This window comes from Monodon monoceros, unplaced genomic scaffold (genome assembly GCF_005190385.1).
Source record: "Monodon monoceros isolate NGI ecotype Baffin Bay Population unplaced genomic scaffold, NGI_Narwhal_1 Super_Scaffold_5, whole genome shotgun sequence".
NCBI lineage: Eukaryota > Metazoa > Chordata > Mammalia > Artiodactyla > Monodontidae > Monodon > Monodon monoceros.
The window spans coordinates 31845390-31862510 of record NW_021703782.1 but is presented as its reverse complement, the minus strand read 5'-3'; the positions used below and the strand labels follow the sequence as shown (position 1 = coordinate 31862510).

The following is a 17121-nucleotide window of genomic DNA, read 5'->3' as shown; positions in this document are numbered from 1 at the left end:
ACAAATTTTCAGCTGTTTCAGCCAAAAATATGCAGCAGGTGACTCTCTCTCTGATATAAGCAATATTTGTTTCTTTTTTTTTTAAAATAAGATGTTGGGGGTAGGAGTTTTAGTAATTTATTTATTTATTTTTGCTGTGTTGGGTCTTCGTTTCTGTGCGAGGGCTTTCTCTAGTTGTGGCAAGTGGGGCCCACTCTTCATCGCGGTGCACGGGCCTCTCACTATAGCAGCCTCTCTTGTTGTGGAGCACAGGCTCCAGACGCGCTGGCTCAGTAGTTGTGGCTCACGGGCCTAGTTGCTCCGTGGCATGTGGGATCCTCCCAGACCAGGGCTCGAACCCGTGTCCCCTGCATTAGCAGGCAGATTCCCAACCACTGCTCCACCAGGGAAGCCCCCTAACTGTTTTTTAAAACAATAACAAAATATACTTGTATTTGAGAATAACAATATAAATTTATATTATAATTATTGTATTATAACATACTTTTATAATATAACAATATACTTAATAATATACTTTTATATTATATAATAATATACATTTAATGGATATTTTAGTTTATTATTCTACTCTTAGTTTTGTTCTTCAAATATGCCTGGAAAAAATTTTAAGCAAATTTAGAAGTGGAAACATTTAAATGTTCCATTACTTGATAAAGCATGTGTTTGGTTATTATGGAAATACAAATTAAAACTCCTCAAATATACTATAGAAGATATACATATCCATGGTATACAAAAGGATTAGGGATTACTTCCTCCCCTTCTTCTTTTATCCTGAGGGAACAGCTAGTGAGCTTAAGCTTTAATTTTTAACAGATTAGAAAAAGGAATCTTACCCACCTACTAAATTAAAATTTTTCTTATTAAATGCCTAAGTTTTTAAGTCACTCATTTTCCTAGCTACTTCAATGGAATCAGCAGTCATAGATCCAACCCCAACTCCAAGACTGGAACTTCGTAACAACAGTTCCAAGGCAGAAATCTGACGTAACTCTTTGCGACACAACTTTACACGTGTGACAGTATGCAACTGTGCCACATTTCCTACTGGCTGAATTTGGGGTGTTGGTCGACTGTGAGATTTTGTAAACTGATTGCCATCCCTTTCTGTTTTGGCCTCATTGCTTAACAAATGCCCACTAGTGGGTGCTAAAGAGCTATAAATTGGTGGTAATTCTGTGCCTTCTTCCCAGAGCTTCTGAGGATTTGGTTGTGTTCTTGAACTGCTTGTGGAACTGTCCAATTGTCTTTCCCTTCCACTTAATTTTATACTTTCAGTTCTGGATGCCCATTTTAATTCTTCTGAAACCATGCCTGCTTCTTCTGGGTTCTGTACTCCATTTCCAGCATCATGATCTAAAAATAATCCAAAAAGCAGAAAAAAAAATCAAGAGGTTTCCTCCAAAACAGGTATTTTAATCATGATATCTTAACATAACTACATTATTATCATGCAATATAAATTGTCTTCCAGCTTTTTTTGTTAAGTGACTTCTTTGAGAGGAACAGAAGTGTGAACATTAATTATTCTTATTTCACTTAGAGGCATCTTGCATGTGAATAACTGAGAACTTTCAATTAATAGAACAAAACTGAGAAGTAGTCTTCTAGAGATTTTGGTACCCCTGGAAACACAGAGGTGCTAAATAGGCCTCTCTGGTGCCCTTCCACACCTGCCTCTGCTGGGCTTGCCACTGGTAAATCACATTTCAAATCTTGGTCATATCTCCAGGGAATGTTCTGGGACTTGGCATTATATGTGTGAAAATCTAGTCTTTTTTTTAAATTTTTTTTTTTTTGCGGTACACGGGCCTCTCACTGTTGTGGCCTCTCCCGCCGTGGAGCAGAGGCTCCGGACGCGCAGGCTAAGCGGCCATGGCTCACGGGCCCAGCCGCTCCACGGCATGTGGGATCCTCCTGGACTGGGGCACGAACCCGTGTCCCCTGCATCGGCAGGCGGACTCTCAACCACTGCGCCACCAGGGAAGCCCAAAAATCTAGTCTTGATTGAACTCCAAGCATGAGAGCAGGGTTCTTCCGTCTGAATGTACTCTGGGGTACATGCCACTGCTTTCACCATCAAAATGGAAATGACAGCATACCCCTCAGTGGGGACCACCTTGCTGGAATGAGTGATAGGAGTGAGTGAAATTATCAAAGCTTGAGGCCCTCAAATCATAGAATAGTCTAATATCAAAGACAAAACTTACTTAAGGGAAGTCCATATAGGTACTAGACCTAATGCAAAGAAACAATGCCAACTTTAACATATGTTGATGATGCAATTAGGACACTTCTGGTCCTGCGACAACCAAGTTTAAAAACAGAAGTTGCACACTGGCAGCTCCCAAGCCAAATCTGCCCACAGACATGTTTTACTTAGCCTATAAAATAATATGTGATACAAAATTTAAAAAGTGGAAAGTTTCATATAAAAATATAGATTTCCGGATTTTAAAGAAAATGAGAAAAACTGACAATTTCTGCCTGGCAACAGCAGCTGGAGCAGAGCTGCCCCTGCCAATTTAGACAACTGCTGCAGTCCCACCGCTCACTTTGGCTTCCTGGCTCCTGCAGGTATTTTAGTTTGTGACCCTGGTTTAAAACATAATTGATTTTCTATATAACCTTTAAAAATTGTGAATAACTCTTTTGTACACCTGAAATTTATATAATATCATACATCAACTCTACTCAATAAAAAAAGAAAAAAAGGATTGATTTTCTAGTTTTTAAAATTCTTCTCACAAACAAAAAACTTGAACTAGCAAATGACATAGATCCTCATGTGGAATTAGCAGGTACAAAGTTGATCATAGTGCTCACAGTGGCTCCCCAACTTTGCTGCACATTAGTGTCACCTGGAAGCTTTTAAAAATCCTTTGGCCTAATAACCTATAATGGAAAAGAACCCGAAAAAGAGCGTGTGTGTGTATATATATCTGAATCACTTTGCTGTACACCTGAAACTAACAGAATATTGTAAATCAACTATATTTCAATGAAAAAAAAAAATCCTGATGCCCAGGTCACAGTGTCTCGGGGAGGGAGCCAGGCATCTTAATTTTTTTTTTTTTTTGCCGTACGCCGGCCTCTCACCGCTGTGGCCTCTCCCGCCGCGGAGCACAGGCTCCGGACGCGCAGGCCCAGCGGCCATGGCTCATGGGCCCAGCTGCTCCGCAGCATGTGGGATCCTCCCAGACCGGGGCACGAACCTGTGTCCCCTGCATCGGCAGGCGGACTCCCAACCACTACGCCACCAGGGAAGCCCCTTAATTTTTAAAGATCATATGAGAAAGAGCAGAGATGGGCTCATTGGAAAGGCTCACTTCCAAGCCCACTTAGATTCCTCACAATATAAAGTTTCCCTCTTCCAGAATTTCAACACCGAAGGAACAAACTAAAGAAAGATTTATTCACCCATAGTCACACAGCCAGTAAAAGAAATTAGGATCCCAACCAGATCTTCTGACTCTAGTATCCTGACATGTAGAGTTTTATAGTGGTTTAAATTGATACAAGAATAGAGTTTTGGGGGACACCTTCAAGATGGAGGAGGAGTAAGACATGGAGATCACCTTCCTCAGCACAAATACATCTGAAATACATCTACATGTGGAACAACTCCTACAGAAAACCTACTGAACACTGGCAGAAGACCTCAGACCTCCCAAAAGGCAAGAAACTCCCCACATACCTGGGTAGGGCAAAAGAAAAAAGAAAAAACAGAGACAAAAGAATAGGGACGGGACCTGCACCTCGGGGAGGGAGCTGTGAAAGAGGAAAAGTTTCCACACACTAGGAAGCCCCTTCACTGGCGTAGACAGGGGTTGGGCGGGGGGGAAGCTTCAGAGCCACGGAGGAGACTGCAGCAATAGGGGTGCAGAGGGCAAAGCGGAGAGATTCCCGCACAGAGGATCGGTGCCGACCAGCACTCACCAGCCCGAGAGGCTTGTCTGCTCATCCGCTGGGGCGGGCGGGGGCTGGGACCTGAGGCTCGGGCTTCGGAAGTCGGATCCCAGGGAGAGGACTGGGGTTGGCTGCGTGAACACAGCCTGAAGGGGCTAGTGCGCGAGGAGAGGGGATTCAGAGCACCGCCTAAACGAGCTCCTGAGACGGGCAAGAGCCGCGGCTATCAGCACGGACCCCAGAGACGGGCTTGAAACGCTAAGGCTGCTGTTGCAGCCACCAAGAAGCCTGTGTGCAAACACAGGGCACTGTCCACACCTCCCCTCCAAGGAGCCTGTGCAGCCCACCACTGCCAGGGTCCTGTGATCCAGGGACAACTAGCCCGGGAGAACACACGGCACGCCTCAGGCTGGTGCAACATCATGCTGGCCTCTGCCGCTGCAGGCTCGCCCCACATTCCGTACCCCTCCCTCCCCCCGGCCTGCGTGAGCCAGAGCCCCTAATCAGCTGCTCCTTTAACCCCGTCCTGTCTGAGCGAAGAACAGACGCCCTCCGGCGACCTACACGCAGAGGCGGGGCCAAATCAAAGCTGAACCCCGGGAGCTGTTTGAACAAAGAAGAGAAAGGGAAATCCCTCCCAGCAGCCTCAGGCGCAGCAGATTAAATCTCCACAATCAACTTCATGTACCCTGCATCTCTGGAATACCTGAATAGACAACGAATCATCCCAAATTGAGGAGGTGGACTTTTGGAGCAACTGTTGACTTGGGGTTGCTTTCTGCATCTAATTTGTTCCTGGCTTTATGTTTATCTTAGTTTAGTATTTAGAGTTTATTATCATTGGTAGATTTGTTTATTGATTTAGTTGCTCTCTTCCTTTTTTTTATATATATATAGATAGATATGTATATATTTTTCCTCTTTCTCTTTCTGTGAGTGTGTATGTGTATGCTTCTTTGTGTGATTTTGTCTGTATAGCTTTGCTTTTACCATTTGTCCTAGGGTTCTGTCAGTCTGGCTTTTTTTTTTTTTTTAACTATAGTTTTTAGTACTTGTTATCATTGGTGAATTTGTTTTTTGGTTTGGTTGCTCTCTTCTTTGTTTCTTTCTTTTTTCTATTACTTTTTAATTTTTTTATTTTTAATAATTATTTTTTTTAATAACTTTATTTTTCTTTCTTTCTTTCTTTCTCTTCTTCTCCCTTTTCTTCTGAGCCTTGTGACTAACAGGGTCTTGGTGCTCCGGCCGGGTGTGAGGCCAGTGCCTCTGAGGTGGGAGAGCTGAGTTCAGGATATTAGTCCACCAGAAACCTCCCAGCTCCATGTAATATCAAACGGTGAAAGCTCTCCCAGAGATCTCCATCTCAACGCTAAGACCCAGCTTCATTCAAAGACCAGCAAGCTACAGTGCTGGACACCCTATGCCAAACAACTAGCAAGACAGGAACACAACCCCACCCATTAGCAGAGAGGCTGCCTAAAATCATAATAAGGCCACAGACACTCCAAAACACACCACCAGATGCAGTCCTGCCCACCAGAAAGACAAGATCCAGCCTCATCCAGCAGAACACAGGCACTAGTCCCCTCCACCAGGAAGCCTACACAACCCACTGTACCAACCTTAGACACTGGGGGAAGACACCAAAAACAACAAGAACTACAAACCTGCAGCCTGCGAAAAGGAGACCCCAAACACAGTAAGTTAAGCAAAATGAGAAGACAGAGAAACACAGCAGATGAAGGACCAAGGTAAAAACCCACGAGACCAAACAAATGAAGAGGAAATAGGCAGTCGACCTGAAAAAGAATTGAGAGTAATGATAGTAAACATGATCCAAAATCTTGGAAACAGAATGGAGAAAATACAAGAAACGTTTAACAAGGACCTAGAAGAAGTAAAGAGCAAACAAACAATGAAGAACAACACAATAAATGAAATTTAAAATTCTCTAGAAGGAATCAATAGCAGAATAACTGAGGCAGAAGAACGGATAAGTGACCAGGAGGATAAAAAAGTGGAAGTAACTACTGCACAACAGAATAAAGAAAAAAGAATGAAAAGAATTGAGGACAGTCTTGGAGACCTCTGGGGCAACATCAAACGCACAAACATTTGAATTATAGGGGTCCCAGAAGAAGAAGAGAAAAAGAAAGGGACTGAGAAAATATTTGAAGAGATTATAGTTGAAAACTTCATAATATGGGAAAGGAAATAGTCAATCAAGTCCAGGAAGTGCAGAGAGTCCCATACAGGATAAAACCAAGAAGAAACACGCCAAGACACATATTAACCAAACTATCAAAAATTAAATACAAAGAAAAAACATTAAAAGCAGCAAGGGAAAAACAACAAGTTACATACAAGGGAATCCCCATAAGGTTAACAGCTGATCTTTCAGCAGAAAGTGCAAACCAGAGGGAGTGGCAGGACATACTGAAAGTGATGAAAGGGAAAAACCTACAACTAAGATTACTCTACCCAGCAAGGATCTTATTCAGATTTGAAAGAGAAATTAAAACCCTTACAGACAAGCAAAAGCTAGAGAATTCAGCACCACCAAACCAGCTTTAAAACAAATGCTAAAGAACTTCTCTAGGCAGGAAACACAAGACAAGGAAAAGACCTACAAAAACAAACCCAAAATTAATAAGAAAATGGTAATAAGAACATACATATCGATAATTACCTTAAATGTAAATGGATTAAATACTCTAACCAAAAGACATAGACTGGATGAATGGATACAAAAACAAGACCCATATATATGCTGTCTACAAGAGACCCACTTCAGACCTAGAGACACATACAGACTGAAAGTGAGGGGATGGATAAAGATATTCCATGTAAATGGAGATCAGAAGAAAGCTGGAGTAGCAATTCTCATATCAGACAAAATAGACTTTAAAATGAAGACTATTACAAGAGACAAAGAAGGACACTACATAATGATCAAGGGATCAATCCAAGAAGAAGATATAACAACTGTAAATATTTATGCACGCCACATAGGAGCACCTCAATACATAAGGCAAACGCTAAGAGCCATAAAAGGAGAAATCGACAGTAACACAATCATAGTAGGGGACTTTAACACTCCACTTTCACCAATTGACAGATCGTCCAAAATGAAAATAAGTAAGAAAACACAAGCTTTAAATGATACATTAAACAAGATGGACGTAATTGATATTTATAGGACACTCCATCCAAAAACAACAGAATACACATTTGTCTCAAGTGCTCATGGAACATTCTCCAGGATAGATCATATCTTGGGTCACAAATCAAGCCTTGGTAAATTTAAGAAAATTGAAATTGTATCAAGTATCTTTTCCGACCACAACGCCATAAGACTAGATATCAATTACAGGAAAAAGTCTGTAAAAAATACAAACACATGGAGGCTAAACAATACACTACTTAACAACCAAGAGATCACAGAAGAAATCAACAAGGAAATCAAAAAATACCTAGGAACAAATGACAATGAAAACACGATGACCCAAAACCTACAGGATGCAGCAAAAGCAGTTCTAAGAGGGAAGTTTATAGCAATACAATTCCACCACACGAAACAAGAAACATCTCAAATAAACAATATAACCTTACACCTAAAGCAATTAGAGAAAGAACAAAAGAAGCCCAAAGTTAGCACAAGGAAAGAAATCATAAAGCTCAGTTTAGAAATAAATGAAAAGAAATGAAGGAAACAATAGCAAAGATCAATAAAACTAAAACCTGGTTCTTTGAGAAGATAAACAAAATTGATAAACCATTAGCCACATTCATCAAGAAAAAAAGGGAGAAGGTTCAAATCAATAGAATTAGAAATGGAAAAGAAGTAACAACTGACACTGCAGAAATACATAGGAACATGAGAGATTACTAAAAGCAACTCTATGCCAATAAAATGGACAACCTGGAAGAAATGAGAAATGGACAAATTCTTAGAAAAGCACAAACTTCCGAGACTGAACCAGGAAGAAAAAGAAAATATAAACAGACCAATCACAAGCACTGAAATTGAAACTATGATTAAAACTCTTCCAACAAACAGAAGTCCAGGACCAGATTCCTTCACTGGCGAATTCTATCAAACATTTACAGAAGAGCTAACACCTATCCTTCTCAAACTCTTCCAAAATATAGCAGAGGGAGGAACACTCCCCAACTCATTCTATGAGGCCACCATCACCCTGATACCAAAAGCAGACAAAGATGTCACAAAGAGGGCTTCCCTGGTGGCGCAGTGCTTGAGGGTCTGCCTGCCGATGCAGGGGACACGGGTTCGTACCCCAGTCTGGGAGGCTCCCACATGCTGTGGAGCGGCTGGGCCCGTGGGCCGTGGCTGCTGAGCCTGCGCGTCCGGAGCCTGTGCTCCACAATGGGAGAGGCCACAGCAGTGAGAGGCCCGTGTACCGCAAAAAAAAAAAAAAAAAAAAAGGATGTCACAAAGAAAGAAAACTGCAAGCCAATACCACTGATGAACATAGATGCAAAAATCCTCAACAAAATACTAGCAAGCAGAATCCAACAGCACATTAAAGGATCATACACCATGACCAACTGTGGTGTATCCCAGGACTGCAAGGATTCTACAATATACGTAAATCAATCAATGTGATAAACCATATTAACAAATTGAAGAAGAAAAACCATATGATCATCTCAATAGATGCAGAAAAAGCTTTCGACAAAATTCAACACCCATTTATGATAAAAACCCTCCAGAAAGTAAGTATACAGGGCACTTACCTCAACATAATAAAGACCATATATGACAAACCCACAGGTAACATCGTTCTCAATGGTGAAAAACTGAAAGCATTTCCGCTAAAATCAGGAACAAGACAAGGATGTCCACTCTCACCACTATTATTCAACATAGTTTTGGAAATTTTATCCACAGCAATCAGAGAAGAAGAAGAAATAAAAGGAATCCAAATCGGAAAAGAAGAAGTAAAGCTGTCACTGTTTGCAGATGACATGATACTATACACAGAGAATCCTAAAGATGCTACCAGGAAACTACTAGAGCTAATCAACGAATTTGGTAAAGTAGCAGGATACAAAATTTAATGCACAGAAATCTCTTGCATTCCTATACACTAATGATGAAAAAGCTGAAAGAGAAATTAAGGAAACACTCCCATTTATCACTGCAACAAAAAGAATAAAATATCTAGGAATAAACCTACTTAAGGAGACAAAAGACCTGTATGCAGAAAACTGTAAGACACTGATGAAAGAAATTAAAGATGATACAAAGAGATCATGTTCTTGGATTGGAAGAATCAACATTGTGAAAATGACTCTACTACCCAAAGCAATCTACAGATTCAATGCAATCCCTATCAAACGACCAATGGCATTTTTCACAGAAATAGAACAAAAACTTTCACAATTTGTATGGAAACACAAAAGACCCCGAATAGCCAAAGCAATCTTGAGAAAGAAAAATGGAGCTGGAGGAATCAGGCTCCCGGACTTCAGACTATACTACAAAGCTATAGTCATCAAGACAGTATGGTACTGGCACAAAAACAGAAATATAGATCAATGATACAGGATAGAAAGCCCAGAGATAAACCCACGCACATATGGTCACCTTATTTTTGACAAAGGAGGCAAGAAGATACAATGGAGAAAAGACAGCCTCTTCAATAAGTGGTGCTGAGAAAACTGGACACCTACATGTAAAAGAATGAAATTAGAATACTCCCTAACACCATACACAAAAATAAACTCAGACTGGATTAAAGACCTAAATGTAAGGCCAGACACTATAAAACTCTTAGAGGAAAACATAGGCAGAACACTCTATGACATAAATCACAGCAAGATCCTTTTTGACCCACCTCCTAGAGAAATGAAAATAAAAACAAAAATAAACAAATGGGACCTAATGAAACTTAAAAGCTTTTGCACAGCAAAGGAAAACATAAACAAGACGAAAAGACAACCCTCAGAATCGGAGAAAATACTTGCTAATGGAGCAGTTGACAAAGGATCAACCTCCAAAATTTACAAGCCGCTCATGCAACTCAATATCAAGAAAACAAACAACCCAATCCAAAAATGGGCAGAAGACCTAAATAGACATTTCTCCAAAGAAGGTATACAGATTGCCAACAAACACATGAAAGTACCCCCAACATCACTAATCATTAGAGAAAGGCAAATCAAAACTACAATGAGGTATCAACTCACACCAGTCAGAATGGCCATCATCAAAAAATCTAGAAACAATAAATGCTGGAGAGGATGTGGAGAAAAGGGAACCCTCTTGCACTGTTGGTTGGAATGTAAATTGATACAGTCACGATGGAGAACAGTATGGAGGTGCTTTAAAAAACTAAAAATAGAACTACCATACGACCCAGCAATCCCACTACTGGGCATATACCCTGAGAAAACCATAATTCAAAAAGAGTCACGTACCACAATGTTCACTGCAGCTCTATTTACAATAGCCAGGACATGGAAGCAACCTAAGTGTCCATCGACAGATGAATGGATAAAGAAGATGTGGCACATATATGCAATGGAATATTACTCAGCCATAAAAAGAAATGAAACTGAGTTATTTGTAGTGAGGTGGATGGACCTAGAGACTGTCATATGGAGTGAAGGAAGTCAGAAAGAGAAAAACAAATACCCTATGCTAACACATATATGTGGAATCCAAAAAAAAAAAGGTTCTGAAGAACTTAGGGGCAGGACAGGAATAAAGATGCAGATATAGAGAATGGACTTGAGGACACGGGGAGGGGGAAGGGTAAGCTGGGACAAAGTGAGATAGTGGCATGGACATATATACACTACCACATGTAAAACAGATAGTGGGAAGCAGCTGCATGGCATAGGGGGATCAGCTTGATGCTTTGCGACCACCTAGAGGGGTGGGATAGAGAGGGTGGATAGAGGGATCTAGGGACCACCTAGAGGGATAGAGAGGGAGACGCCAGAGGGAGGAGACATTGGGATATATGTATATGTATAGCTGATTCACTTTGTATAAAGCAGAAACGAACACACCATTGTAAGGCAATTACACTCCAATAAAGATGTTAAAATAAAAGGTAAAAAAAAAAAAAAAAAGATGAATGGTTTTACTAATGTAATTGACCACATTGTAAATTATATATTTACAAATGTATGGTATAACACACAAATCTAATTAATGCATTTAGTATCATATACATTCATCAAATTTTTATTGTGTCATAAACTTGTGCCTCCAGTGTAACGTCTTCAAAATATTATATATTTTATAATTAAGTTCATAACTTTGGCTAAAAAAGAATTTTCTTTCTCAGTGAAATTCAATGTAAGCTCTGAAATGAATGATATGTAAGTATTTTTATATTCAAACAACAATCCTCTCCAAAGAAAAGAAACAATAATTAAATTCTTCTAATTATGGCTAAAGCTGAATTTAAAGAGTTGCTTGGATTTAACGAAATAAGAATTTATGTCTTAAATTGTGTATCTTTCAAGACTTTTATGCTTTGTTTTGGGATAAAATACAATATTATTCAATTAAAAAAAGTATAGAGTTTTAAATACTTAAACAAGTACACAGACTGCATGTCCATATATACTGATTTTATCCTCACAAAATGTTAGAAAATAGATGCACTGTGACAGAAGCATGACCAAGTGCTTTTAGTCTTTTTGGTCACTTTTTAGAAGTGACCAAGATATTTTAGTCAAAAGATTAATTCTTTTGCTATTTGAAAATGCTAAAAATATTCAAAGCAGATAAAGTCTGGTAGGCAGACAATGAAAAGACTACTAACAAAACCCAATCAACTGAATACCAAGACAGTTATATATTAATTAGGATACTGATTATTAAGCATATAATACAGTTTAGGGAACTGAAAATTTGATATATTTAAACTGCTATATTTTATAAATCAAACAAGTCTTATTTAATGTCATTTTATTGGAGCTGCATTTTGAGGTAGGATATAGTACAAGCTATATCACCAATATGATTCCAAATGAATTTTTTTAAAGCATAAGGAAAACAGTGAAAAGAATTATGCTGAAATGTTAATAGTTGTGGGTAGGATTATGGGTGGTCTTTTTCTGATTTTTTCCTATATTTTCAAAGTTTTCTATAATGACTATGTATTACTTTTTATAGCCAAAAAATAAACATATTTAAGATGGTTCTAGGGGATATAGCAAATTAGCTGAGATAACATCTTCAACATTATTATTTTTAAGACTAGACTTCCAGGAATTCCCTGGTGGTCCAGTGGTTAGGACTCTGAGCTTCCAGCGCTGGGGGCCGGGGTTTGATCCCTGGTCGGGGAACTAGGATCCTGCAAGTCACGTGGTGCAGCCGAAAAAAGAAAGAGAAAGACTAGACTTCCCAGGTCAGTTGGTAAAACAGGAGTTATGCTCACTTTACACATCTCCAAGATTATTTAGCTTTTTTAAACTTTTTATATTTGTTTCATTCAAGAGCATGATTAGGATCCAGGTTTCTTTCTTTCTTTCTTTTTTAATATTTATTTATTTACTTATTTTATTTTGGCCACGCCGGGTCTTAGTTGTGGCACATGGGATCTTCGTTGCTGCGTGCGGGATCTTTAGTTGCGGCAGGCTGGATCTAGTTGAACCCTGGCCCTCTGCATTGGGAACGTGGAGTCTTATCCACTGGCCCACCAGGGAAGTCCCAGATCCAGGTTTCTTAAACCTGTTTACCACCATATACCACACTGTCATTTTAAGAGATGTCTAGTAGACTCAGCAGTATAAACATGGGCCATTTAAACAGTAAACATCTAATTTCAGATATCTCAAATTTGAAAGTGAATTTTTTTAAAGCAAAAATGGTTTTGTGCTAATTGCTCTGTGTCCTACTTAATACCTGCTTACATTTTAATTTTTTGCCGATAGCGTTTCAAGTAAAAGGTTCAGCTATATGTTGCAGGCTGTATTTCAAGTAAATATTTTAATTATATGAGTAAATACCTCTGCATTACTACATTGAAAATCAGAAAGGTTAGTCTCTTTGGCAGAATTCGTATGTTTGTATCACATCTCTATCCTAAAATGACTTTTATACTAGAACACAGAACCAGGAATCAGAAGACCAGGGACCTTAGACCATGCTCTAATTACTGGTCGGCTCGTGAGTCACTGGACCGCTCTAAGCTTTAATTTCCTCATCTAAAAATGAGGTTAGCATATACCGGCCTACCCTGAGTGTGAGGGCTAAACTGAACTATTTGGGAAAATGCCTGTAAATGATAAATACAATAAATATAAGGTAGTATTAGAACTACTTTTCTAAAATATTACTAAGTTTTAAGATTTAAAACTATGTTAATTCTGCTTATATTATATATTCAGTATATATCTTTTCATTGTGCATATATATCATTTTCCATTGGTTTCTATATTTTTATGGTTTCATTTTTATAATTATATTTTTAAGTTGAGATATAATTGATATATAACATTATATTAGTTTCAGGTGTACTCTTTATATCTTGTTGTACCCATCTTTAGTTTTCTTTACAGGTACAAAATAGTTGTGTTCCTAAAAAGAGCTGTAAAGTCAACTTTCAAAAGCCATTCTTAACTTGTTAGAAGAATACTTTCTCTAAAGGAAGGCTAATTCTTTTATAAAATGAGTATACATTATTTTAGAGATATTGATTCCTCTCTATTGGTGGCTTAAAGACAATATGTTTTTTCTTTTTTCTTTTTATTGGAGTATAATTGCTTTACAATGTTGTGTTAGTTTCTGCTGTAGAACAAAGTAAATCAGCTATACGTATACCTGTATCCCCTCCCTCTTGAGCCTCCCTGCCACCCCACCTCCATACCACCCCTCTAGGTTATCACAGAGCACTGAGCTGAGCTCCCTGCTCTATACAGCAGCTTCCCACTAGCTATCTATTTTACACATGGTAGTAAGACAATATGTTTTAATCATAACAGTACATCACCTTCATGGCACTTCTTGCTTTTGCAAAGTTCTTTGTCATGTTTTATCATTTCATTGAGGAAGATGGTTATTTCTACATATCTACATATAATTATGCAAGAAAACTTCCTTGTCTCCATGATGGGTTTTATTATATGTTTGAATTTCTAGAGGTCATGATATGAAAAAACATGACTGATCTTAGAAATACATAAATATTATTTTACTTTTATTATTCTCTATTTTACTTTTTTATGATAATCAGAAGGCTTAATTTACTATAAAACAGGAAAACAACAGCTATCCTATATTTAGGGTTATTTTAAGAATTAAGTGACAAGAGCCCCTGGTACATGGCAGGCAATCGAATAAATGATCATTTCCTTCACACATATACATTTGTTCATTTATTCTTTTCTCCAGTGGTTCTGTGTTACACATAGACTAGACAACTATTTTTGTCTACAGAGACAAAGAGAAGTTAAATATCTAATCCTAAATAATCCAATCAATTGGGAAAGGCTCCACTACAAACCATGCTACGGTGTTGGCGTGACAAGTAACACTAAATCTCTTACTTTCTGATGGTACTAGTTGTCGCTGAATTGCTTCCCCTACCAATTCCTTAAGTTTCTTCTTAAGATCTCTGCTGGTTTTCTTATAGAAATAAAGCTCTCTTTCCAGCTGCTGGATTTTATCTCCATAATTTTTAAAAGTTTCCACAGTGCCTTCCCCGTCTTGCTCTATAAAACAGAAATTTACATTTAAAATCAGTTTAAAGTAAATGATTGAAAATTCTAACAGAACTCCCAGACTGTATTGTAGGGTCAGAAGTATGTTACATGTATCTATTACTTGGCTGGATTTTTCAGCTACAATTTGGAGTCTTCTGCCTGTAAAATTTTTCAAAGTAGGATGAGCCCTTCTCCACCCTAATCCCTACCAGCTACCGCATTTTTCATGATTCATAAGCACTTTTTGAGTAGCTACTAACTAAATTTATCCTCAGAAGAGCAGAAGTAAGGTTCACATTTGGAACTCTGTCCAGTTGCATCAATGTCTTGAAGTTTATATCAGGAACCACGGATATATGGAAAGTTATAAGCCTAAAGTTTATAGGCCCAAGAAATATAGAACCAAAAAAACCCTCAAAAACTGGAAACCTGTCAAAAGAGGCTAGAAAGATTAAATTACAAAGGAAAACACCACCAAAAAAGGAGAAGGGGGGGAAAGTATAAGTAAAGCTCTAGTTTATGACACAATATAATTTTAAAGCTTCTAATTAATATTTAGGAATGTCTAAAACTGTCCCCTTTGGGTTAGGTTCTACAACCAGTAAAACGCAGTTTTACTGACCTTCAGAAATACACACTTTCAGACCTACTCTTTCCTATTGGTAAATCTATAAAATGGTCCTACTGCTTTGTAATTTTCTTTTGTTATAATTGGTTGTTTTGTAAAAATTGATCTAAGTATATCTGTAATTTTATATTAACCCATCATCTTGTTTAAAAAACATTTTAAATTAATAACATTACAAATCAGAATCCCCATGAAGGATATCATAAAAATGAACTTAATTTTATGGCCTATATTCAGGTGAAATTAGAAAATTCATAAGTTGTTAACATTTTCAGTTATAACCTTGCTGTGAAAAACTTGTCCCAGCTATAGAAATGAATGATTTTTTAAATGTTCTCATTTGGCTAAAGCATGAACTTTTGCGGTAAAATGCCAACCACTTGAAAAACATATTAAAAATTCTATTAAAATATCACTTTTAGAGACTTAAGACAGAATTAACATAAGGTAAGGAAAGCATGTTTGAATGAAATAACATGGAATCCAGTCAAGGAAATCCTGTCATCAGGCAACTGGTTGCTAATTAACTTGTTATAGAATTAACTTAGAGGCAAACTGCCTCAACACTCAAATGCATATATTTTCCAATTTTCTGCTTACTCAGGTTGCTTCTTCCAGATCCTTTTTAGCACATTTCCAGCTATAGATTCATAAGAATCAAGACTAAACAGCCAAGCCACCTGGACTGAAGCATTCCAGGCGTTGAAGTTATCGCCAGGCAGTGATTTTGTTGCCATAGGAACTGTGTGTACCAGCCATAAGCCCAGGTATTGAAGACCAATTGCTATGACAACTCCATACCACAGTTGACGGTTGAACTACTGTGCACTGATAACACTATGTGCCCATCAATGGTAGACTAATTTTGACCTAAGCTATAACCTTAATGCATAAAATTTATAATTTACTGAAAACTGTAACAAGAAATATAACCAGAAATCTGACAGAACCTATCAGTTTAATTTTATGAAGGGAAAGTGATTTAAATATCAAGGTTCTATATCCTAGAGATGGGGAACTTTTCAACTGTACACCACCAAGCCAGAAGTCATCCCACATTCCTACATAAAAAGTAGACCACAACAAAGTAACAGGATTGCAGCAGTTCTCTGTGTGGCACTGGGGACAGGCAGAGGAGAAGGCATTTCAAGCATGAATAGCCCTGCATCAAAGTCAACTATCCCAACATGTGGACCAAAACATGTAAAGCACAAAACACATATAAGTAGTAACTATTTATACATGTTGGGCTTTAAGTGATCCAATTCTGTCCTACCTTCCTTTCCCAATCCCCCTCCTACACGTCCCCATTACACAACTGATGTGAAGGGGCAGTTACCTTTGAAATGATGTAGCAGAAGCTGCATTTTTTGCTCGTGTTCCTTTTGCTGAAGGGTCAGTCTCCGGTCACACTGCAATTTCAGATGTTCCAGTGTAGATTCCAACTCACGAACCACATTATCCCGTTCCAGAACTTTCATTTTAATTTCTTCATTCTGTAACTGTAGTTTCCGTTCAGCTTCTCGCAGATTAACCACCTAGCAAAGACATTTTTTTGATCTTTTAAGTGTGTTTTAGACAGACTAATAGACTAATTTACTTCTCTTAGACTTCATAAAGATGAACTCCCTTAATCCCCATGGTATAACAAGGCAAATGCTTTGTAATATACCCACAAGATAACCTAACAGCCTTTTTAATTCGTTGAGATTCTGAATTGGTAACAACTTCATTTTAAATATAATGTTGCTCTACTCTAACAGTCACCTCTCCATCATTTCTTAGACATGATCTTTGTAGTTTACATTTATAATCCTACAACTCCATTTCTCCAGTCTAAAAAGATATCAAGAATCTAAAGACTTCTGTAACATCTAGATAATTCTCATTTT

General features: G+C 38.2%; 1 protein-coding gene across 3 annotated transcripts in view; it reads right to left on the bottom strand.

Moving 5' to 3' along the window:
* Positions 1 to 552: 552 nt before the first annotated feature.
* The window catches only part of KIF27 (kinesin family member 27), an 88901-nt gene continuing 72332 nt past the window's right edge, over positions 553 to 17121 (bottom strand). Inside the window, exons 16-18 of one of the 3 annotated variants that reach the window (XM_029203846.1) lie at positions 16569 to 16767; positions 14446 to 14610; positions 553 to 1359 (exon numbers count right to left, since the gene is read on the bottom strand). In XM_029203846.1, the coding sequence (XP_029059679.1) occupies positions 875 to 1359; positions 14446 to 14610; positions 16569 to 16767 (849 nt within the window). In that variant the 3' untranslated portion in view covers positions 553 to 874. The remainder of the gene's footprint in view (positions 1360 to 14445; positions 14611 to 16568; positions 16768 to 17121) is intronic. The other 2 variants (XM_029203847.1, XM_029203848.1) reach the window with 2 other exon arrangements.